Consider the following 25,665-nt stretch of genomic DNA (forward strand, 5'->3'; position numbering starts at 1 on the left):
GCAACTTTTGAATAGGTGGTAAAAGACTTGTTTTATGAAGTATTCTCATCATCAAATGCTTATGGCTTTATTTAAAAAATATCTGAAGAATGAAGCCATAAAAAGAGAAAAGGAACTACTGTAAAGCTCAATTTTCTTGATTCTCTGTTTTCAACTAAACTTTTAGACATGGAGGATCTTGGTTATGAGGAAATATTAACTCCTTAACCCATTACGTATTATGTCTGTCATGGGTCTTCTCCCTGCCTTTGGATTTGGACTTTCACACCAAACATCACCTATACCCCAAAATATCAATAAAAGCATCAGTTTGAGTGCAAAAAACAAGGCCTTACACAGGTATATCTCAGGGAAAATAAAGTTATGGCTGTTCGAATAAGGGTAGGAAAATATGAACTCTCAAATGAAAAATCATCCTATCCATAAGGGCTTAAAACAGTTTTGTATTAAGAGACCTACAAGGTGGGACATAATTAAAGGGGTTGTCAACTACTAGAAAAAAAAAACTTCTGATTTCACTCCTTTCCCCCAGTTAAAATAAAAGACCCTGGTCTGGTGCCGTTCCAGCGCTGTTGATAATCGCAGTCTAGGGCTTACGTGACATTGTCACGTGAGCCCCGTGTCCAATCACTGCCAGCTTCTCTCTCTGCCTTTCGACCAAATGAGTTAATCAACAGGAAGTGAAGCTGCGGCTGCCACTCACTCCCTGCTGATTGCTCATTTGGCTCAAAGGCAGAGAGAGAAGCTGGACCCGAGGCTCGCGTGACATAATGTCAAGTGAGCCCTAGACTGCGATTATCAACAGCGCTGGAACGGCACCAGAATGGGAGGTTAGTGCATGAAAATGTACATGTACAAAGGATAAAAGGCTGTTGCATGTAAAATCCCTTGAAGAGACAAAGGGGACACTGACTGTAACTGGAGAAAAACAAACAAGTTTTTAGCACATGAGCGGAGATAATGTCGAAGGCCACATTCACACGTTCAGTATTTGGTCAGTTTTTTCCCTCTGTATTTGTAAGCCAAAACCAGGAGTGGAACAATCAGAGGAAAAGCATGATAGAAACATGGACACTGCTTCTCCATTTTGTTTATCCACTCCAGGTCTTGGCTTTCAAATATTGATGTAAAAAAACTCCCGAATAACTCAACATGTGCACGTGGCCTAATGAGATGGTGACCACATAAACAATCAATTGGCTTCAAAAAGGTTTAGCTAATTTATTAAAATAATATGACATCCATGATTATATAAATATAGGATTCTTCTGAATGTTTATCCAGTCTGATCAACATTTAGGATGAGAAGAAATATTTTTCCCTTTTAGGCTATGCGATTTACCGCAGATTTTACTGCGGATTTGCCTCGGATTTGCTGCAGAAAATGTGTCTAACATTTGTGACATAAAACTAAAAAAATGTAACATAAAGAAATGCTGTGCGCACACTGCGTTTTTTTTATACCCACGGATTTTCCGCTGCGGAATGAATGAACATGTCACTTCTTTTCCGCAGGTACCTGCGGTTTTCGCCATAGATAATGGTAAAAATCTGCAGAGACCAACCTGCGGCAAATCCGCAGCAAAACCGCATGCGGATTTTGTTGTGGCTTTGGTGCATTTTTTTACCGCAGGTGCTGGATTCTTTAAGAGGGTCCGAATTTTCCTTGAGAAGAAGTCACTTTCTAGTGCGCACATGGCCTTAGGGCAGAATGGCTCATGCCTTTATGGAGGTTTTTTTTTTGTGGATCAATATGAGAAACACAATTTTAAACTTCCCTTTATCCTACATATATTCCTGTCCCATGGTTGAACATAAGGGAATCTATTGTCTCAATTTTACCCTCTAGATTGGTAGTAAAACTCGTTGGTATTATGTATGACTATTTATTTTCAATTTCTAAACTTGCCCTTTTTACCTGTATAATTTGGTTTTCATAATCATGTGCACGCTATGTAATTGAGCCGCCCAACAGAATCATGTTGTTTGGCAATTCCTCCATTCAGTGACCGGTTTAGGACAGGTATAGGAACGCAAGTCTTGATACATTTTCCCAAGTCCTGCAGTGCGTTAAAAGACTTGCATTTGGAAATCTGGTTCTTGCCAAGAAGATATGAGGAGGTACAGAACAACACTTACCTTGAAACATATAACGCTACCTGAGAATATGGATTGTGGCCAACACATCTCCAGGCTCTCCTTCAGCTTTCCACAAGCCAAGTGCCCTTACACAGAAAATTAAAACTTTTCATCTCTGTCCTCCAAACCATATATTCTTTAAAGCGCAAATGTAACGGAGGTTTTTGTTTATTTTTTTCTATTCCGGGGCTTGAACGCTAAGGGATAGTAAAATCCATTTTATGACTTGTAGCTAACAATTTTGTTTTATGTTATCTGCTTTCTATGATTTCATTATTTCCAGTCTTTGCGCTCTGTCAGTAATTTCCAAGTATACTTTGCAGTGGAGATGTTCCCCGTCGAGAGGATTATTCAGCGCAGACAATGCTGCCATAGAGGATCTGAGATTTGTAATAAAAGGGTTATGTTACAATTTTGTGCCGTTACATTTCTAGGCTGTTTAGGAAAAATACATAATTGATGAAAGCTTCCCTGACCTACAAGTACAGATTTCTTTAACGTCTCTTATGTTAAATTGGTACCAGAAATAGTTGTCTGATATGTTATCGTTCATTTGTGTTATTACTTTCATAACCAGTTCTGAACATATCGAAAGAAGATTATATGTAAAATATGAAATATTAATTTTGTCTGTTAGATCAGGAAAAATGGAACAAGTTTTCAAGTGGAATCCTAACTGGTGAATGCCTGTGTGCACACAAATCTACCGAGAATGCATAAAGGCTGATGTAGATGTTTGAGCATCACAACTTTCTAGAAATATATGAAGGTGTCATGGTCTGGTCGGGAGACTCGGGGCTAGTCCATGCGTTGCGATCCGAGATCGGCCCAATTGGAACAAATATCTGCATGAGCCCTTATTCTGATCTTCAGTGTCTGATCGGTATAGGGCATGATCCCATATTTTTCTCAGATTTGTATTTATTATGGATAAGTGAATGGACATGGGAAATTGTAAGGATTAGGTTACGGTTCCACTTGCGTTTTTACACGGACTAGTGCAATCCAATAAAACTACGGATTTCTCTCACTCTAGTGCAAAACTGTAGGGCAGTGTCCATCTGCGATTGATTTCTTATGCCATATTGGCATGAAAAAAGAATCACAGTATGCTGCGTCTCGCCTTACAAGCACTCATACAAGTCTATGGGAACGTGTGAAATGTCACACTGCACTCGCATGTCATCCGAGTGCGGTGCGTTATATGCAGAGACAGGCCAGGGAGGAGATAAGGAGAAAGTACTCCCTCTCCCTCTCCTCTGCAGCTTTGACCCGACCGTAAGATGGGATCGCAGTCGCATGACCCTTAGCTGACACTCTCACAGCAGAGTGTCATTAGGATATCACTTCTGATGCTCTCGCAATGGAAGCTATGTGCAAGTGGAACCGGACCCTTAGAGAGCTGCTCGGTTAACAAAAATAAAATCGAGCTGAACTCAGACATTACATATGGAAAGGGGAATAGACACTAAAAGACAACTCTTGTAACAGCAGTATCTAAATACTTGTTATAGTATTCCCTTGGTTTAATTTACTCCAATCTGTGTGGTTCTGGTGAAACGTTGTTGGTTCTGGTATACTGATTGTTATTAGCTAGCCTGTACAATAGCAGAATCCCTCAGGCACTCAGAGATGCAGACTGGACACTGTAGGTTGATGGAAGGTTGTTGAAGAGCATCGGGAGAACGCCATAACTCAAAACTGATAACGGTTTGAGTGACCCAACAAAGTAAATTAATTACACAGATCTGCATGGGTAAAATTGTTTGAAAAGTAAGAGATGTTTTCTTTTATATACTTTTGATTTCTGAAGTTAGAAAAATATTGAAAAAATTCCATCACGCATTGTTTTTTCCACAAACACTGACTTTATTGGCTTTTTCTTGCACCCCTTTGCGTGACCTTTGGCGGAGGATTTTGGTGTCATTAGATTAGAAATGTATGGAGGCTGTGCTGTGAATGGCTGCTGTGGGAAGAGATTTTCCTAACCCAGCTTCCAAGGAATGTGTTTGTGTCCATAGCATCCAATCTTAGCAGCAGTTCAAGAAATTAAAGCTGCGCTGCCATTCGTTGTTATGGGAAGTAAAGTTATTTTTTTTTTTTTGTCACTGTTCATAAGTGTGGTTGTGTTCATAGTAACCAATCAGAGCTCAGGTTTCATTTTACCTCAGCAGTATAAGAACTGAAAGCTGCACTTTGGTTCCTTCGGGAAGCTAAGGCAATTTTTTTTTTTTGTTTGTGCTGGTGCGCGTGCCACAATTTTTCTTTCAGTATTTAGTGTTTGTGGTGGATTAAGCTTCAGTTTCTAACACCGTGATCGAAACAAGGGGCATCGTAATTCACCTGACAACTCTTGCTACATTTGCAGTTATTTTGTAGTGAAGAAACAATGAAGGAATTTACTGACTTCGTTCGAAAAGTGTAGTTTTCGTACTTTGATATAAAACTAGGTGACCAGGACAAGTCGTGGCCTCCTCTTGTAGTGTGTTTTGTTTGTGTAGAAAAACTATGACCATGGTGTAAAGGGAAGAAATAGAGCTTTCATTTTACATGCATATGATCTGGAGGGAAAAGCACAATCTTATGCCGGCGTCACACGGGACGATCTATCGTGCGATCGTACCCGCCCCCGTCGTTTGTGCGTCATGGCCAATTAGTTGCCCTTGGCGCACAAAGTCGTGAACCCCCGTCACACGTACTTACCTCCTGGACGACCTCGCTGTGGGTGGCAAACATCCTCTTCCTGAAGGAGGAGGGACGTTCGACGTCACTCAGCGGCTGGCCAATAGAAGCGGAGGGGCGGAGATGAGCAGGATGTAACATCCCGCCCACCTCCTTCCTTCCGCATTGCCGTCGGGACGCAGGTAAGCTGTGTTCGTCATTCCCGTGGTGTCACACGGAGCAACGTGTGCTGCCACTGGAACGATGAACAAACGGAGCACAGAAGGAGGGACCGACTTTTTGAAAATGAACGACGTGTCAACGAGCAACGATAAGGTGAGTATTTTTGCTCGTTCACAGTAGTTCCTAGGTGTCACACGGTACGATATGTCTAACGATGCCGGATGTGGTTCACTAACGACTTGACCCCGACGACATATCGCCCGATATGTCGTACCGTGTGACGCAGGCATTAGTGATGACTAATACTTTTGTATATGCAATGTGGAGGGTTTCATCCTTAAAAATAAGAAGGAAATTATATAGTCTGACCTCCCGTCAGCGATCCACCCTGTGCCTTACCAGGAAAACCTGCCCCTTCACCTCCAGAGAAACTTGAAGATGTACCCGATTCCGAACATGAAGAGCAGGAGTCTGATAAATACTTTTACTCAAGTCCCAACAATCCACAGCTTTTTTCACAGCTCATATTAAATTATATAATCAGGGACTTGATCTTTCCTAAACATTCTGCAGACGTTTTAGGCTCTAGACCAGGGGTCTCAAACACGTGGCCCGCGGGGCCGCATGCGGCCCCTCAGGGTAGTTTGTGCGGTCCCCAGGCCCATACCCCTGGTCACTATCGCGGCAGGTGCAGGGGCTTCAGCCACTGTCTGCGCTCTGTCAGATGAATGTGTTGCTGGCGCTGCGCTCTCGCTCCGGCAATACAATCATCTCACATAAATCACTGACACTGCACCTGCTGCGATAGTGACCAGGGGCACGGGCCTGGGGGCCGCAGGAAGCAGAGATGAGGCAGTGGCGGGAGCGCGGGACAGGTGAGAAGCATGGTGTGTGTGTGTGTGTGTGTGTGTTGGACGTTAACCCCTTAGCGACCTATGACGTACTGGGTACGTTATGGCTCCCTGGTACTTAAGGATCCATGACATACCCAGTACGTCATGGTGAAATCGCGGCCCCGGTGGCTGCGATGGCTGCAAATACCTTAGATTCGGGGAGGAGGGGACCTCAGGAGGGGTGGTGTCTCCTCCCCGGACCTACGGAGGCTGTGATTGGCTGAGCGGCGTTCGTCAGCCAATCACAGCAACTAATGTTTCAGCCATTAAAAATCGCTGAAACATTGAAATCCAGCCAAGATCAATGCAGCTGTAGCCCTGATCATTGGCTGGAGCTGGGTTACCTGTGTTTCACCCGCCCCCAGCTCTGATTGGAGAGACCGGGCTTGTGACCGATCTCTCCAATCACTGTGGATCTGGGTCCGGAGACCACCCTCTCAGCTTCACTCCGGCATCTGTGGAAGGTGAGTGGAGCTGCTGAGTGCTCACCCATTACTACAGGATGTGGACAAAGTGCGCACATTACTATGAGATGGGGATAAGGCTGGGGACATTACTATAGGATTGGGACATTACAAGGATGGGCACAATACTATTGGATGAGGACATTATTACTATAGTATGGGGACATTAGGATAGGGACTAGGATGGGCACATGACTATAGGATGGGGACAAGGCTGGGGACATTACTATAGGATGGGGACAAGGTGGGCACAGTACTATAGGATGGGGACTAGGATGGGCACAGTACTATAGGATGGGGACATTACTACAGGATGGGGACAAGGTGGGCACATTACTATAGAATAGGGACAAGGCTGGGGACATTACTATCATTACTATAGGGTGGGGACAAGGTTGGCACATTACTAAAGGATGGGCACATTACTATAGAATGGGGACAGTACTTTAGGATGGGGACATTGCTACAAGGGGACAAGGATGGGGAACATTACTATAAGATGGGGGACATTACTATAGGATGGGGACAAGGATGAACACATTACTATAGGATGGGGACAAGGATGAACACATTACTATAACATGGGGACAAAGATGAACACATTACTGCAAAATGGGGACAAGGATGGGGAACATTACTTTAGGATGGGGACAAGGATGAGCACATTACTGTGGGATGGGGACTAGGATGGGGCACATAACTACAAGGGGACAAGGATGAGCACATTACTGTGGGATGGGGCATAATACTACAAGGGGACAAGGATGGGCACGTTACAACAATATGGGGAATATTACTAAAAGATGTTGGTCAAAATGTCTATATAGTTCTAATTGTAAGACTATTAGTTACAAGAAAGGAATCAAATGTAAAACAAAAAAAAAGGTTTATATTTAAACAAAGAATGTGCACGTTTGCTATAATGAACAAGTTAAAATGTTGAAAATCAGTGATCCCAAGGTGTGTAAAAAAAAAAATAATATATATATATATATATATATATATATATATATATATATATATATATATATATATATATATATATATATATATATATATATATATATATATATATATATATATATATTTATATATGGTACCAATAAAAATGGCACTTTGTCCTGCAAAGAATGCGGCCCCCCAAATTATTTTTTTTCCCTCTGTGCGGCCCATACACCCAGCCGAGTTTGAGACCCCTGCTCTAGACTAAAGGAAAAGAGTCTGATAACTCCTGGTACCTGTTTTTTCTTATTACATAAGCAGACAAAAGGAATTCCTTCCATACTTTTCTCAAGACACTGCTCCAGTGTGTTGCAGTGATGTTTCTGGGATGATGGATTTTTATTTATTTATTTATTTATTTATTTATTTATTTATTATTATTTTTTTGTGAGAATGGGACAGCCAGGATAGGGCTCTTCAATGGAGCCAATAAAATTGGCTAACATCTTTGCAACCTAGACTCAAGAATATAATCGTGGAAACTAAAGTTCTCCTGCTACAACTAGACATTAAGCTTGGACTGTTGAATTAGTTTGTGAAGCTCTACCAAAATAAGCAGATACTTTTAAGTACCTATACTAAGTTTCAGGGACTGTCCAAAGTAGAACTGAAGGAAGGCTTTTTGTGGTTCTGGTTATTCGGAAACCCATGAAGGACAACGTGCTTAAAATAAAAATGAAAGTTGTTGAGAAAAGTGGTTAGAATTCTTTTAAAGAAGTCGTAAAGAAATTTTAGATGCTAACAAAGATCCAAAATGTAAGTCCATTTTTGAGAACTTGCTGAAATGTTTCAAAGCCTTGGGTTGTCTGATGAATTTGAAGCTTCATTCATTACATTTGAGCTACTTTCCTGAAAACCTTGGTGCTGTTAGTGAAGAGCAAGGAGAAAGATTTCATCAGGATATCAAGGAGATGGAATGTTGACACCAAGATAGATAAAATGTGAACATGATGGGGGACTATCGCTGGATGCTTCAAAGAGAAGATCCGCAGGCCTTCTATAAGAGAAAAGCTATCAAGAGAAGCTTTGAAGTGAAAAGGAAAAGGCACAAGAATTAAATTCCATAAAGTTGTAGAAGGAATGTTCAATAAATTGTTATATACATCATAGTGTAAATTTTTGGCTACAATAAAGATTTTTCTTGTTGATCTCGTTTGTATGTAATTTCATGCACATGTTGTGCAAAATTCATATGTGAAGGTTAAAAATAGAAGTGTGTTTTTTTTTGTTTTTTTTAAACTCAGTGTAAGAAAACATAAGAACCAGTCAGGGGATTTAAAAAAATTTTCATAGATTTAACTTTTACATACCTGGGTAATTATTGGGGACATGTAAAGAGATTGTCCACTACTTTTTTTTTTTTTTTTTATTGATGGCGTATCCATTAGTAGTTACAAAAACTGACGGTTGCTGGAAGTTCTTGGATGTTGCCAGAACACAGCAGTTCAATCAAAACTGTAGTGTCTCACATCCGGGTACTACAGGGTTTACCCCCTATTCATTTAAATAGGGGGTGAATTTTCAGTTCCTGCCTGCAGTTAAAATAGAATTGACGGAACTGCTGTGTAACAGCAGAATCCGAGAACTTCCAGCCGGTGTCAGTAACAGTTGATTGGTGGATCCCCACCTATCCCCTTTAATCCATAATATTAATGCTAACTGTAAACAGAAGAGACTTTATTATACAGGCAACCAAAAAGCCAAAAAATGTGTGTATAATGTTTCAACCCCTATATTTGGGTCTCCTCCCTGCGTGTAAAACGTTCTGCTACACTGCACCATTATATCTATACAGCACAGCAATCTGATTTTCTATAATCTCACGGTGATTTTGACTGTGTCAAATCATTATTAAGGCATATTTCTACTCAAGAATCTATGGTGTCTGATGAAGACCCAAATATAGAGGTTGAAACGTTATACATATTTTTTGGGATTTTTGATTGCCTGTGTAATAAAGTCCTTACATTCATTTTAGTGTGCCAAGTTTTTTTCTGCTTTTGATGATGGGTTTGAACCCTTCTTGAGCATCCATAATTCTAAATGTGCCATAAACCCTATTCTATTTGTAAACAGAAGAGAACTTTCCTACCTTTCAGTCTGCAGGATTTTTCATCCTTAGGCTATGTGCCCACGCTGCGGATTTACCGCGGATTTTGCCGCGGATTTGCCGCGGATTTACCGAAAATCTGCAGCAGCGGTACTTCCAAGCCATTTCAATGGCATTTTGGAAATGCTGTGTCCATGCTGCGGATTTTTCCGCTGCGGATTTGCCGCGGATTTTGATCCGGAAAAATCTGCAGCATGTCAATTGTTTGCTGCGGATTTGGGTATAGAATGGGAAAAAAAAACAAAACAAATCCGCGGTAAATCCGCGGGTGCGGATTTGCCGCGAAAGTCGCGGATTTTCAGGCAGAAAAGTCCGCAGGTACATTCTACCGTGGACACATAGCCTTATGTTCCTCCAGTCGTGGAGAAATTTGCACTAGAAGAGAGCTCCTGATGGAGCCAATTGTCTTCTCACCAGGTGCATGATTGTAAGAAAGCGAACCTGCAAAATGCCTGTTCTGCGGGCGCGAAAAAAGATATTCTTGATATGTTTATCAGTTTAGGTTACAATTTTAAGATATGTTAAAAAAAAAAAAAAAAAGCCTATATAGGGAAGGAAAAGCTAGCCTTCAGCCTTATTTTTTGTCTATTGTTGCAATTGGAAAGCCAGGGAAGGAGTCTTGCAAGGATAATTTGCATATTCCCAGTGCCTTCTGGGATAAGTGAAGAGTCACCGCGAGCTCAAGGAGAACCGGGTTTTGGCAGTTACAGCCGGAAGGAAGACTTCTGAAAACCGCGCGCCTAGCGGCGCACAAATTTTAGCCTGTCTTCTTCATTGTGAGCGAGCAAAGTGTGAGCAAAAGTAAGTGTGAGTAGAATTGTTTGTATTTAGTTGTTTAATTACTTAACATTTGTTTAGTGCTATCCCCATTAGAATATGTGCTCCACTATTGCTAATGCGATCCAGTGTATATCTTGTCTCATGTATGCAGTCCTTGAAAATCCGTTCGAGGGTGCATACTGTTGTTCGAGATGTGCGCAAGTTGCACATTTGGAAGCCCAGATACTGGATCTAAATGAGCAGCTGGCAACTCTGAGATGCATTAGCAATATGGAAAAGAGTTTGCTGCTCACTGAGCAGCAGCTTGCTGGGTCAGATGTTGGGGAGGATCGTAGTAGGGAGCGGCAGGACGGTGAGGTAGGTAGCTGGGTGACAGAAAGGGGGGTAAAGGGAAAAGTGCTAGGAAGGCTAGTCCTGAACTGACACTCCCCAATAGGTTTGCAAACTTGGCAGATGAGGGGGATGTCATTACAGGGGTAGCATTGCTGCAGCAAGGCATGACCTCTGAACGCCAGAGGAGTGTCTGCTCCAGTAAGGGGGGGAATAGGAGTGCAGGGCAGGCAAGACAGGTACTGGTAGTGGGGGACTCAATTATTAGGGGGACAGATAGGGCAATCTGTCACAAAGACAGGGATCGCCGAACAGTGTGTTGTCTTCCTGGCGCTCGAGTTCGGCACATCGCTGATCGGGTTGACAGATTACTGGGAGGGGCTGGGGAGGACCCAGCGGTCATTGTACACATTGGCACAAATGACAAAGTTAGAGGTAGGTGGAAGGTCCTTAAAGATGATTTGAAGGAATTAGGTTGTAAGCTTAAAGCATGGACCTCAAAGGTGGTATTTTCGGAAATACTACCTGTGCCACGAGCCACACCAGAGAGGCAAAGGGAGATCAGGGAGGTTAACAGGTGGCTCAGGAATTGGTGTAGGAAAGAGGGTTTTGGGTTCCTGGAGAATTGGGCCGACTTTTCAGTTGGCTACAGATTCTATGCTAGGGATGGGCTGCATCTTAATGGGGAGGGTGCAGCTCTGCTGGGGCAGAAAATGGCTAGAAGGTTGGAGGAGTGTTTAAACTAGGAATGGGGGGCGAGGGTATTCACTTTATGGAAGGGGAATGTAGTGCAGATAGTGACCAGGGCACAAGTAATGAAATTCGGGGTGGTAGGGGGGGAAGGGTTAGGACAGTCAATACAGTAAGCAGGAATATAGGTACAGAGTCATACGTAACGTGCATGTACACTAATGCCCGAAGCCTCACAAATAAGGTGGAGGAATTAGAATTAATATTGTTGGAAGAAAATTATGATATAGTGGGGATATCAGAGACATGGCTGGATGAGAGCTATGACTGGGCTGTTAATTTACAGGGTTATAGCCTATTCAGGAATGACCGTACAAATAAGCGAGGGGGAGGTGTGTGTCTATATGTAAAATCATCCTTAAAACCCATCCTGCGTGACAACATATGTGAGGGTACTGAGAATGTAGAGTCCCTATGGGTGGAGATAAGGGGGGGGAGAATGAATAATAAAATACTGATAGGGGTGTGTTATAAGACGCCGAATATTATGGAAGAGGTAGAGAATCTCCTCATAAAGCAAATTGATAAAGCAGCGAGTCTCGGAGAGGTAATTATTATGGGGGACTTTAACTATCCTGATATAAATTGGGGAACAGAAACTTGCAGTTCCAGCAGAGGAAATAGATTTTTGATAACAATGAAAGATAATTACCTTTCACAAATGGTACAGGACCCCACAAGAGGGGGAGCACTACTAGACCTTGTACTAACCAATAGGCCAGACCGCATATCAAATATACAAGTTGGGGGTTACTTGGGGAATAGTGATCACAAAATAATAAGTTTTCATGTATTCTTTAGTAAGATGTATAGTAGAGGGGCTACAAGGACACTAAACTTCAGGAAAGCAAATTTTAAACGGTTGAGAGATGATCTTAGTGCAATAAACTGGGATGATGTATTAAGTAATAAAAGTACACAAAGCAAATGGGAGACTTTTATGAGCATCCTGAATAGGGCTTGTGCAGAAAATATACCCTATGGGAACAAACATGCTAGAAATAGGAGGAAACCCCTATGGCTAAATAGAGCTGTAAGGGAAGCAATAAAAGAAAAACAGAAAGCCTTAAAAGAATTAAAGAGGGTAGGTAGTGATGAGGCATTATATAATTATAGAAAATTAAATAAAATATGTAAAAAGCAAATTAAGTTAGCTAAGTTTGAGACAGAGAGACTCATTGCGAGAGAAAGTAAAAATAATCCTAAAATATTCTTTAACTACATAAACAGTAAAAAACTGAAAAGCGATAGTGTTGGCCCCCTTAAAAATAGTCTTGGTGAAATGGTGGAAGGGGATGAGGGTAAAGCCAACCTGCTGAATGACTTTTTTTCTACGGTTTTTATACAAGAAAATGCCATGGCAGATGACATGACCAGTGATACCATAAATTCACCCTTGAATATTACCTGCTTAACCCAGCAGGAAGTACGCCGCCGCCTCGAAATCACTAAGGTTGACAAATCTCCGGGCCCGGATGGCATACACCCCAGAGTACTACAGGAATTGAGTTCTGTGATAGACCATTATTTTTAATCTTCTCAGATTCCTTAATAACAGGGTCGGTACCGCAGGACTGGCGCATAGCAAATGTGGTGCCAATATTCAAAAAGGGGACAAAAACTGAGCCGGGAAATTATAGGCCGGAAAGTTTAACCTCTACGGTTGGTAAAATCCTTGAGGGTTTCTTGAGATGCTATACTGGAGTATCTCAAGAAAAAGAACCTTATGACAGAGTATCAACATGGGTTTATGAGGGATCGATCCTGTCAAACTAATTTGATCAGCTTCTATGAAGAGGTAAGTTCAAGCCTGGACCAGGGAAATGCAGTGGATGTTGTGTATATGGACTTTTCAAAAGCTTTTGATACGGTGCCACACAAAAGGTTGGTACATAAAATGAGAATAATGGGGATAGGGGAAAATATGTGTAACTGGGTTAAAAACTGGCTCAGTGATAGGAAACAAAGGGTGGTTATTAATGGTACGTACTCGGACTGGGTCTCAGTTCATAGTGGGGTACCACAGGGGTCAGTATTGGGCCCGCTTCTTTTCAACATATTTATAAATGACCTTGTTGGAGTAGAATTTCAATATTTGCAGATGATACTAAACTCTGCAGGGTAATCAATACAGAGGAGGATAATTTTATATTACAGGGAGATTTATGTAAATTGGAGGATTGGGCTGAGAAGTGGCAATTTGAAGTTTAATGTAGATAAATGTAAGGTCATGCACTTGGGTAGAGGAAATAACATTTATGATTATGTACTTAATTGTAGAACACTGGGTAAAACAGACACAGAAAAAGACTTGGGTGTATGGGTGGATGGTAAACTTCACTTTAGTGGACAGTGTCAGGCAACTGCTGCCAGGGCTAATAAAATAATGGGATGTATTAAAAGAGGTATAAGTGTTCATGAAAAAAATATAGTTCTACCTCTGTACAAGTCACTAGTGCGACCGCACTTAGAATACTGTGTACAATTCTGGTCACCGATATATAAGAAGGACATAGCTGAACTGGAGAGGGTGCAGAGAAGAGCCACCAAGATTATTAGAGGAATGGGGGGGCTCCAATACCAAGACAGGTTATTAAACTTGGGGTTATTTAGTCTGGAAAAACGAAGGCTTAGGGGGGATCTAATCACAATGTATAAATATATGAGGGGACAGTACAGAGACCTTTCCAAAGATCTTTTTACACCTAGGCCTGCGACTGGAAAACGGGGGCATCCGCTACGTCTTGAGGAAAGAAGGTTTAATCATAATCACAGATGAGGATTCTTTACTGTACGAGCAGTGAGACTATGGAACTCTCTGCCGCATGATGTTGTAATGAGTGATTCACTACTAACATTTAAGCAGAGCCTTGATGCCTTTCTTGAAAAATTTAATATTACCAGTTATGTATATTAGATTTTATGACAGGGTATTGATCCAGGGAACTAGTCTGATTGCCGGATGTAGAGTCAGGAAGGAAATTTTTTCCCCATTGGAACTTGTTTGCCACATTGGGGGTTTTTTGCCTTCCTCTGGATCAACATGTTAGGCTACGGGTTGAACTAGATGGACTTAGAGTCTCCCTTCAACCTTAAAAACTATGATACTATGATACTATGAATTGCTTTCTTTAAAAATCAATTAGAAATTTTGCTTTGGTGATTGTAGTACAGTGTATTGAACACATGAGAATACTTTTGTATGTGTCCTGGATTTTTGCACTTCATCTGTTGCTGCCCTTTATAGACAGTTTAGCATGTGGAGAGCGTTTCCTGAGTAAATGGCTATAATCTTTTTCATTGTGTTGTAGTCGAGATTTGTTACTGACCACCTTCTTTTTATCTTTCACAGAGAAACTGGCCATTGAGGGCATAGTGGTGCAGCGGGCTGAATGCCGCCCGGCAGCCAGTGAGCACTACATGCAGATGAAGAGGTAAGCTATATTTTATGGTTGTTTTGGTTACATTAAGGCTATGTGCGCACTTACCGGATTTTGCCGTGGATTTTCCGCGGATTTGCTGCATGTTTCGCTGCAGAAAATGTTCATAACATCTCTGCAGTGAATCACCAGCAAATCCTATGGAGAAAAAAAATCCTGTGCGCACTGGGCGGAATTTGACAGCTTGCATGTTTTGCTGCGGGAATCCCGCAGCAAAAACAAGTGCATGTCAATTCTTTTCCCCACATCGCTGCGGGATTTCACTCCATTGACTCCAATGTTAATCATGAAATCCCGCAGGGAATAACGCAGGCAGCAAATTCTGTGCGGTTCACTGCGTTTTCCTGCGTTATTCCCTGCGGTATTTCGCGGTTTACCTCCGGTAATGTACATCGCCTGTCTGCGGTTTTGCAGGGAAGTGATGTCATTACAGGAAGAGGAAGCAGAGCAGAGAGTAAACACAAACACATCACAGACATCACAGACACATAGAACACAGACACAGAACACACATAGAAAGAAAACGGAAATATAGAAAACAAAGAACGTGGGCTCCGCTGCATATTTACCTTCCAGCCGAGGTAAGCACACAGCGGCGGCCCGGTATTCTCAGGCTGGGGAGGGAGAGGGGCAGGGATAATGTCCCCCGCCTCACTCCCCCTCCCGCAGCCGAGAATATCAGCCGCAGCTGCCCCGGCACTGTCGCATGCATTATGCGGCAGCACCGGCGTGTCCTCGGCTCTTCTTGCTGCCGTGTAGCAGTGGCAGCAAGGTAATACAAGGGGTTAATGATGGTGGGGGACCACCGCCATTAACTCCAGGCTTGATCATGGCAGCGTCTATGTGACAGCTGACATGATCAACCCGTAAGTAAAGTGAATAAAACACACAGACAGAAAAATCCTTTATTTTAAATAAAACAAACAAGCCTCGTTCACCATTTTATTAACCCTCCCGCACCAAAGCTCCGGCGTAATCCACCGCTCCGGCGTCCTGCGCTGCTTACATCCAGCCGCGACTGTCACAGACACAGCGCTGAATGAAAGCAGCAGACAGCAGAGGTAATTACCGGTCATTTCCCACGGCCGGTAATGTGAACTCACTGCCGACCGTGGGAAATGCAGCGATCTGTCTTCTATCTATCCCTCTATCTGTCTATCTATCTATCCCTCTATCTATTCTTCTGTCTATCTACTATCTCAGAATTAAATGACTTTTTTTTTTTTCCTTCAATGTGCTTTATTGCATTGAATGCAATAAAGCACATCCCAACCCGCACGCGGCAAAACCGCGGCAATACCGCGAACACAATACCGCGGTCAAACCGCATGCGGTTTTTGGGTGCGGTTTCCCGGGTTTTTTTTACCGCGGGTGCGGTAATCCTTGAGAGCATGCGGAATTTTCTCAAGAAAATTCCATTTCCCAGTGCGCACATAGCCTTACTCATGTTTCTCCTTTTTTGCAGAAAACATGTGCTTGCAATTATTCCTGTTTGCTGTGTCTCATATGGTGCTAAGTAGCCCACCATGCTGGGCATGAAAACACAACCAGATTACTAACTCAAAAAAATAAATATCCTGCTGATACTTAAGGAAGTACATAACAATGCAGACTTTTTGACGATGGTAATAAAGTATTTCATGTCCTCAAACTCATTAGTACAAATATGGTATCTCAATGTGCAATTGCCAGATAATAACATCATAAAACATGCGTGATGTGAAAAAAGGGTCACCGCTCCTAATGATAAGGAACCAGTGCTCTGGTGTCAAGCTATCAGTCTTTTATACTTAGATCTTTCTTAATATTACTGTCCCCACCCCACCTCCAGCTGCGCAATATGTGAGCACAGTAATGTGGAAACATTATAAAATACTGCTAATTAAATCCCTGGAGATTCTTCTGCTTAACAAGATCTGCACAGACTGGGATAAAATATGCAGCGCAAGAGTTTGAAACGCATTTCCAGCGCCTTTGTTACATAATTATCTTCAGATAGGCGGAGAAAGCTAGAACTTTTAGTGGATGTGCAAGCTGAAGTAATTTATGTGTGTATTTGTTGGTTATTAGTTATGTGAAGCGTATTTGTGTTTTTTTTGATACTAGCCTGTATTCCAAAGTAACTTTTTAATTGGCTGCAAGCTACAGATTGTCTCTGTCTACAACATGACAAATTGGTCAGTCATGAAAGAAGATTCTCGTGCAAATTAGTTGAGAATATTTTAATCACAGCGTATACCCAGTTCCCTTCAAATTTCCGCCAATAGTAAATTAGCTGGCAGGGGAGGTCTGCAGCACAAATCGACTCGGGTACACTACTTTTCCCCTTCATTTCCTCTGCTCTTTGATAGAAGCCTTTCCAACGCATATGCCCAAAAACATCAAGTCATTAAGGCTCCCAGCAAAAAAAAAAAAAAAAAAGTTCTGGTGTCAAACCTTGATTGGTTCCATATAGGGTCACTAGTAGAGATGAGCGAACCCCGAGGTTCGGTTTTCAAACCGAACACCGACATAAAAAAAGCAAACAGGGTTTGGATGCTTAAGGCCTTGTTCACACACTGCTTTTTTACTTGCATCTTTTTTTGCGTTTTTGCTGCAGAAATTTCTTGAGAAAATGGTTGTAACCTTTCTGCAGACATTCCCCAGCAAAACCTATGGAAAAAAAAATAGCTGTGCGCACACTGCGTTTTTTTTCTCAAGAACATTCTTTTTGTAGAATTTCTTGAGAAAAAGAATGAGCATGTCACTTCTTTTCTGCAGGTACCTGCGTTTTTTGCCATAGGTAATGGTAAAAAATCACAGGGACCAACCTGCGAAAAAAACGCATGCAGTTTTCGGTGCGTTTTTTTACCGCAAGTGCGCTAATGTTTCAGACTCAAGAAATTTCTTGGGAAAAATCCTTTTTTCTAGTGTGAACAGAGCCTTACATGCATACATGTTCCATGTGGAATCTGTGTTGTTAAACTGCAATATAGTATGAGCCACCATTGTGCAGCTCAGTTTCATAGTGTTGGCAATCTTTTTATAGCCAAGGCCATGTTTATGTAGCGTAACAATTCATTTTCTGATGCACAGAGCGTTTTTTTGCCATGAGGTGCCATATTGAATTGGTAGTTACCAGTATGAGAGAGTGTGTGAGCGATAAAAATTTAGCATATCTGCTCCCCACTCACACCGGAGACCGTGTATCACTAATGAGTTGCATAACACCAGGGCAGGAAAATGGCTAACTGGGTACAAGTTAACCATTTTCACTTAGGGGTGTACTCATTTTTGTTGCCAGTAGTTTAAACATGAATAGTTGTGTGGAGTTATTTGGAGGGCACATCTAATTTACACAGTTATACAAGCTGTACACTTTTTTTTACTTTACATTGTATCGTAGTGTCATATCCTTAGTGTTGCCCTACGAAAAGATATAGTATAGCATTGACAAAAATATGAGGGAGGTATTTACTTTTGTGATGTACATACACAGTGTGTGTGTGTGTGTGTGTGTGTGTGTGTGTGTGTGTGTGTGTGTTCTACTATATTCACAAACATTTATGGATTTTTGGTATTCGGGTGACGTTTCAGGATTATCCTAAAATTGCCCTCTAAACCTTTGATTGCACATGTCCAACACCACTTTCTGTTCTGCAACAAGGAGCTTAATGGCAAAATTCACTGATAGCAAAAGCATCTGATGTTTAAAAGCAAAAATATACAATAAAGCCACATTGCTGGATGTTGTTAAAACAGCATATACAGTGAATAGAAACTTAAGTACATAAGGATGGAACATTAAAAGCAGTACCTCATAATTTAAACCTTGAATGATCTCAATTAAAGGGAATCTGTCACCACTTTGACCTGTCTAACCTATTAATATGGGCATACAGATTATAGAATGCTAAAAACAGGAATACCTGTATGTCTCATATCAGACGCTTTGTTGTGGATAAATTATCTTTTATCACTTCATGTAAATGAGCTCTTCCAGGCTATGCGGCAGATGCTGCCTGGAATATGACTCCGCCTCCAGAGATTATTTTAAATAAAAGGGGCATTACCAGCGTGACACAAGTAACTGACACAGAACAGGAGAAATGAAATTCTTCTTGGAAACACATTGTTTTGAAGCTCCCTGAGCTTTGCTTCATTGGAACAATATTGCAATCTTGTCTGCCTGTGAGATGTAGTCTGAAGCTGAGCGGAACCTGCTGAGGTGTCAGTTATAATCACACAGCTCTGCAGTGAGTTCAGAGAGCGGCCATCACACTGGAAAACACCCCTTTTAGGCTAGTTTCACACTTGCGTTGAACGGCATCCGTTGCATTGCATTGTGTGACGGATGCAACGGATGTGTTGCATATAGTGGCACAACGGATGCTGCAAAACAACGCAATTCGTTTTGTTTTTTTTTTTTACAGTTTTACCGTCAGCGATCAGCTGATCGTTCACAATAGTCTGCCAACAGTAGTCCGCCGCCGGGTGATCAGCCGATCACTCACAGTAGCCGGCCGCCGGGTGATCAGCCGATCACTCACAGTAGCCGGCCGCCGGGTGATCAGCCGATCACTCACAGTAGCCGGCCGACGGGTGATCAGCCGATCAGTCACAGTAGCCGGCCGCCGGGTGATCAGCCGATCACTCACAGTAGCCGGCCGCCGGGTGATCAGCTTATCGTTCGGTCGCCGACAATCTGTGTGGGGGGCAGAGTGCGGTGGGTGGAGCCGAGCAGGGCCATGGCTGAGGACGTCAGTGCCGCGGGGACTGCATCGCTGGGGGACAGGTGAGTGAGTGTGAGAGTGTGTGTGTGTGTGTGTGTGTGTGGGTGCGTGCGATTGTCTGTGTGTGTGCGATTGTGTGTATACATACGGAGTGCGGGGAGGAGGCGGAGCCGAGCGGGGAAGTGTCGGGCTCCCGGCACCCGTAACTAGGGTTCCTTGGTTACCCGAAGTGTACCCTGGTTACGGGTGGAGGGAGCCAGAGAGAGCATGCGCTGTGAAATCCAAAGGACTCCGCTGCTCAAAAAAACGTTACATGCTGCGTTCCTTCCGCCCGACGCAGCGTCAAAATAACGACGCTGTGTCGTCCGGCGGATGCAACGCTGACACTTGCGTTACAGTGCGTCATCCATACAAGTCTATGGAGAATAGCGCAGTGCGTTAACGGACTGCGCTATTCTCCATAGTGACGGACTCAGCTGAACGCAAGTGTGAAAGTACCCTTATTTAAAATAATCTCTGGAGACTGCGTTATCTTCCAGGCAACATCCGCCCCACAGCCTGGAAGAGCTTGTTTACATAAAGTGATAAAATATTATTTTTTTTTCCCCAACAAGGTATCTGATATGAGACAAACAGGTATAACTTTTTTCAGCATTCTGTAACCTGTATACCCATATTAATAGATGGACTTCCAGGCAAAATATCAGAGTCAACAAGTTGGCTCATCACACAGCCTATCAGGTCTGGTGTGACAAACACTGCAGTGGTGGTGGCTCGTCTGTTTCATAATAGTGAGATCACAGATGTCTGTGCAAGCATCATGTAACGCACATTACACAAGTCTGGAATGGTGGCCAGAAAAAGGTGAAGAAACCTTGAATTCAATATCGGGTGAAAATATGGGTGATATGGAGTGATGAGACGAAAGGCAATAGACTAGGCTCTGATGAGTGCAAATAGGTCTGGTAAAAACATGGGGGAAAAAGGGCTAACTGATTGAGAAATTGAAGGAACTGCCAAGTTCGGTGGAGGAAGCCTGATGATATGGGGGTGATTCACAGCCAAATACATTGGATACTAGACAAAGATCAATGGTGGTCTCAATGCTGAGCTATATGTGAGTATCCTACAAGATGAGTTACTTCGTACACTCGAGTACTGTGGATATGAAAGATTGAGATTGGTGAAGAAATGTTTCAATGACAATACAGTAGAGGTGCTGTATTGGCCCCCACAGTCCCCAGACCTCAACCCAAATTAACACTTGTGGGTAGAGTTGAATTAAAAGCGGAGTCGACCAGTATGCAACATTGGAAACGTGAAGAAGAGACCTGGGATCAGATTTCGGTTGAGACATGCTTGAATATGATTGAGTACATGCCCATAAGGATTCAGGTTAAAAGCCAAAGGTGGATTTACAAAATAATAACAAAAATAAAAAAAATAATTTTTAGCAGCAAATCCGTAACAATGCAGTGATGTTACAAGAATCTGCATGACTAATTGTATGCTAAATAGTTGCAAGTCATATTTATGCATTAGATAGCCAAGATGATTTTTTTATAAAATGAAGGTAGTCTCTCATTCAAAGCTGTAGTGGATGTTGAAATATGGAGCCTGAAAGTCAAAAGTACAAAATCTTATTACCCTCTTGCTTGTCGCGCGTGTGTTTCAGTTAGACGTCAGTGATCCCCCTCCTGTATGATTTCCTTGTATGCAAAAAAAAAAAGTCGCAGGTTTTTCTTTTTAATCCTGGAAAAACTGATGAGTTTTTCAAGCTTCTCTTATCAAAGAGCAGATGAAAAAATGGACAGCACACAGACTGCATCAGAGATGGGATTCATTTTTTTTCCACTTACCCATAGACTTGCATTGGTGAGTTTGAGAAGATACTGCGATCAAAATTGGACCTGTCCTTGTGATTGTATGAACCACTCTGCCATCAAATTTTCACGGTCATTTGAACAGCTATAGGAGGCAGTTGTTTTATAATCCACAGAACTTGTACAAGCAAAAATCATGTCTTTATAAAATGTTTGTTTTGTTTTTTTTTAATAGCAATGGTCATTGCCAGTAATTTTTAAAACCGTTGATTATATCTTTTTTTTTTTTTCCCCCTGATTCTTTTCTTTCACATATACAGTTTGAGGAAGGACAAATAGTTAAAGGGGTTATCCGGCTTCTTTTGACTTTTTTTCATTATTACACTATTGGGCTACATTGGGGCAGGTAAGTAGATAGAGACCACTTACCTGCCCCGCTGTCAGCCCCTCTCCCCCGGCTCAGAGCGGTCATGTGACCCCTCCTGCTGCGATTTTGCTGCTTCCGGCCTTTGCACGTCTACATGGGCAGGGCCATGTTGACATGCAAATCTGGGACAGCATGTCGCCTCCCTGCTGGGCTGTACAGTGTTTGGAGTAAACGCCCCCGTTCCCTGCCCCCTCCCACACATTCCCCCGCACCCCGTACTCCACCCACAACCTCCCACACACGCCGTAGTCTCCCTCCTCCGCCTCCTGTGCCCAGCTACGTGCGCCCTGAATTGCAGCCGAGTCAGTGTCCAGTTCAATAAGGCAAGGAACACTTGTTGTCCGATACACTGCCAGCGCTGTGTCCCCAGCGCTTTATTATGTTTACTGCCTGACGCCCTGGGAACTGTTCCCCCCCCATTTCACCCACCCCCGCCCCCCCCCCCCTGTCAGTGTTTGCCCCCCTCTGCAGTATAAGCTGCCTCTCATTCTCAGCCTGCATTGCTGACGAGCGCTGCTTCACTGCCCGTGCAGTCTGTGTCCCGCTCCCTGCCAGCCCCGCAGCTGCCCGCACTGCAATGTCAGTGTCTGCCCGCAGTATCTGCAGCTTCTCACGCCGCGGGGCTGGCAGGGAGCGGGACACTGACGCTCTCCCGCTGTGACGCACAGATCGCTGTGTGTGACAGCGAGAGAGCGACGAAATGAAGCCAGCAGGAGCCGGCATCAGGCAGCTGCGGAAAGCTGTAACCAAGGTAAACATCGGGTAACCAAGGTGGTTACCCGATATTTACCTTAGTTACCAGCCTCCGCCGCTCTCGCTGCCAGCGCCGGCTCCTGCTCTGTGCACATGTAGCTGCAGTACACATCGGGTTAATTAACCCGATGTGTACTGTAGCTAGGAGAGCAGGGAGCCAGCGCCCAGTGTGCGCGGCTCCCTGCTCTCTGCACATGTAGCTGCAGGTTAGATAAGATGACATAATTACCTGCAGTAACGATCTCATGCCTCCTGACGTCACCGCGGTCACTGCCTTCTCTGCCCGTCTCGCGGGCGGCCCGAGACTGTCACTAGCAGTGACGTCACGGGCTCTCGCGATACTGCGTAGAACGCGGCGGGCATAGAAGTCAGTGACAGCGCTGACGTCAGGAGAGCAGGAGATCGTTACTGCAGGTAATGAACTCATCTAACCTCCTGACGGCAGCGCTCGGCATCCCCTGCAGTGACCTGGGCTGACCTATTGATGTTAGCTCAGGTCACTGCACGGCTCTCCCAGCCAATGGGGAACATTTTGTTCTTCATTGACTGGGAGTCTCATTGACTATGGTATGGATCGCCGTGCGACACCCTTATTGGATTACGCCGGACCCGGATTTGATTGTTCTTGTCAATAAATTGTTGAAAGAGGGAATGTGGGGAGTGTTTTTTCAAATAAAATTTTTTTGGTTGTCTATTTTTTATTTCTTACTGACTGGGTTGGTGATGTCGGGTATATGATAGACGCCTGACCTCACCAACCCCAGGGCTTGATGCCAGGTGACATTACACATCTGGCATCAACCCCATATATTACCCCGTTTGCCAACGCACCAGGGCGCGGGATGAGCTGGGGCAAAGCGCCAGGATTGGCACGTCCAATGGATGCGCCACTTCTGGGGCAGCTGTAGCCTGCTATTTTTAGGCTGGGGAGTGTCCAATAACGGTGGACCTCCCTAGTCTGAGAATAACAGACCACAGCTGTCCGCTTTACCTTGGCTGGTGATCCAATTTGGGGGGGACCCCACGTTTTTTGTTTTTAATTATTTATTTAATTTTAAATAACAGCGTGGGGTGCCCTCTGTTTTGGATTACCAGCCAAGGTGAAGCTGCCAGCTGTGGTCTGCAGGCTGCAGCCGTCTGCTTTACCCTAGCTGGCTACAAAAGATAAGGGGGACCTCACGTCGTTTTTTTTTTTTTTATTAATTCTTTATTTATTGGCTAAATACAAGGCTAAGCACCCCTTAGTGCCACATGAAAGGCACTAAAGGTGGCTTTACACACTGCAACATCGCAAACGACATCGCTGTAACGTCACCGGTTTTGTGACGTTACAGCGACCTCCCCAGCGACATTGCAGTGTGTGAAACACATCAGCGACCTGGCCTCTGCTGTGAAGTTGTGATCACTAGAAATCGTTCAAGACCATTCTTTGTTCCTTTTGTTTCCCGCTGTGCAGCAAAGTCTCAGTGTGTAAAGGGGACTTTACAGCGACCACGCGGCTCTGTCTGTGTAGCGTCATGATTAGCGGTCACCTGTGAAGGATTCACCGGTGACCGCTAATCCCCCGAGTGACTGAAGTTTCCCCCCCTCTCTCATACTCAACGATCCCCGATCCCCGGCTCTGCACGGCATTCACACTGCTCCAGCGGCTTTTCCTTTTTTGAAAAAGCCGGCCACTCATTAAACAATCTCGTATTCCCAGCTTTTCCCCGCCCACATGCGCCTATGATTGGTTGCAGTGAGACACGCCCCCACGCTGAGTGACAGGTGTCTCACTGCACCCAATCACAGCAGCCGGTGGGCGTGTCTATACTGTGCAGTAAAATAAATAAATAAATAATTAAAAAATCCGGCGTGAGGTCCCCCCTATTTTAATACCAGCCAGATAAAGCCATAAGGCTGAAGGCTGGTATTCTCAGGATGGGTAGCCCCACGTTATGGGGAGCCCCCCAGCCTAACAATATCAGCCAGCGCCGCTCAGAATTGCCGCATACATTAGATGCGACAGTTCTGGGACTGTACCCGGCTCTTCCCGATTTGCCCTGTTGCATTGGCAAATCGGGGTAATAAGGACTTATTGGCAGCCCATAGCTGCCAATAAGTCCTAGATTAATCATGTCAGGCGTCTGACCGAGATACCTTCCATGATTAATCTGTAAATTACAGTTAAAAAACACACACACACCCGAAAAATCCTTTATTAGAAATAAAAAACACTAACAAATTCCCTCATTACCAATTTATTACCCACAACAAAGCCCTCCTTGTCCGGCGTAATCCACGTTCCTCCAGCGTCGCATCCAGCTCTGCTGCATGCAGGTGACAAGAGCTGCATAATACACAGCCGCTCCGGTCACCTCCACGCAGCTAATGAAGACAGCCGCGCGATCGGCTGAGCTGTCACTGAGGTTACCTGGATGCAGCGGTGGCCGCGGGTAACCTCAGTGACAGTCCAGCTGATCGCGCTACTCAGCCGCCGCTCCTGTCAGCTCCACACAGCAAATGAGGTGAGTATCGCGATCAGCTGAGCTGTCACTGAGGTTACCCGCGGCCACCGCTGCATCCACCGTGTGTGTGTGTATGTCCGCTAAAGGAATAAGCTCTCATTTACAATAACGTTTTTTTGCACAGATGACCCATGTGACCCAGGGAACGTCGTAGACTACGGTTTCACATGAAAATTTAACCCTGCGCTTTACAGTCACTCTCCAAAAAACATGACTCCATTAAAGTGAATGGAGCCTGGAACTACAGTTTATTAATCTCAGCTGTGATTGGTTACTATAGTATCAAAGGACAGTGTTAGTATAAGAGGTAATAAGATGTCAGTGGGGAGACGGATAGAGAGAGACAGACAGGGAAAGAAAAGAGACGGAAAGCTAGAGACAGACAGAGACAGACGGTGAACGAGACAGACGGTGAACGAGACAGACGGTGAACGAGACAGACGGTTGCAGATGCAGATGCAGCAGACACAGTTGTCGACAGTCAGAATGAATGGTCATGTGACCACTCGTATGCAAGCTGCACACTCCACATTCTGAGCCCAATGTGTCAATTCATATAGTGACACATAGAGGGATAAGCCTGGAGAATCTATGTGTGTGTGTGTGTGTGTGTGTGTATATATATATATATATATATATATATATATATATATATATATATATATATATATATATATAATGTATATGTATA

The 25,665-nt window shown here is 43.6% G+C and overlaps 1 protein-coding gene across 1 annotated transcript in view; it reads left to right on the forward strand.

The window, feature by feature from the left end:
- The window catches only part of GTF2F2 (general transcription factor IIF subunit 2), a 358,278-nt gene that overhangs the window by 153,743 nt on the left and 178,870 nt on the right, over positions 1 to 25,665 (forward strand). The window contains exon 6 of the mRNA XM_075334385.1: positions 14,665 to 14,746. Coding sequence (XP_075190500.1) covers positions 14,665 to 14,746 — 82 coding nt within the window. The remainder of the gene's footprint in view (positions 1 to 14,664; positions 14,747 to 25,665) is intronic.

Source organism: Anomaloglossus baeobatrachus, chromosome 2, assembly GCF_048569485.1.
Source record: "Anomaloglossus baeobatrachus isolate aAnoBae1 chromosome 2, aAnoBae1.hap1, whole genome shotgun sequence".
NCBI lineage: Eukaryota > Metazoa > Chordata > Amphibia > Anura > Aromobatidae > Anomaloglossus > Anomaloglossus baeobatrachus.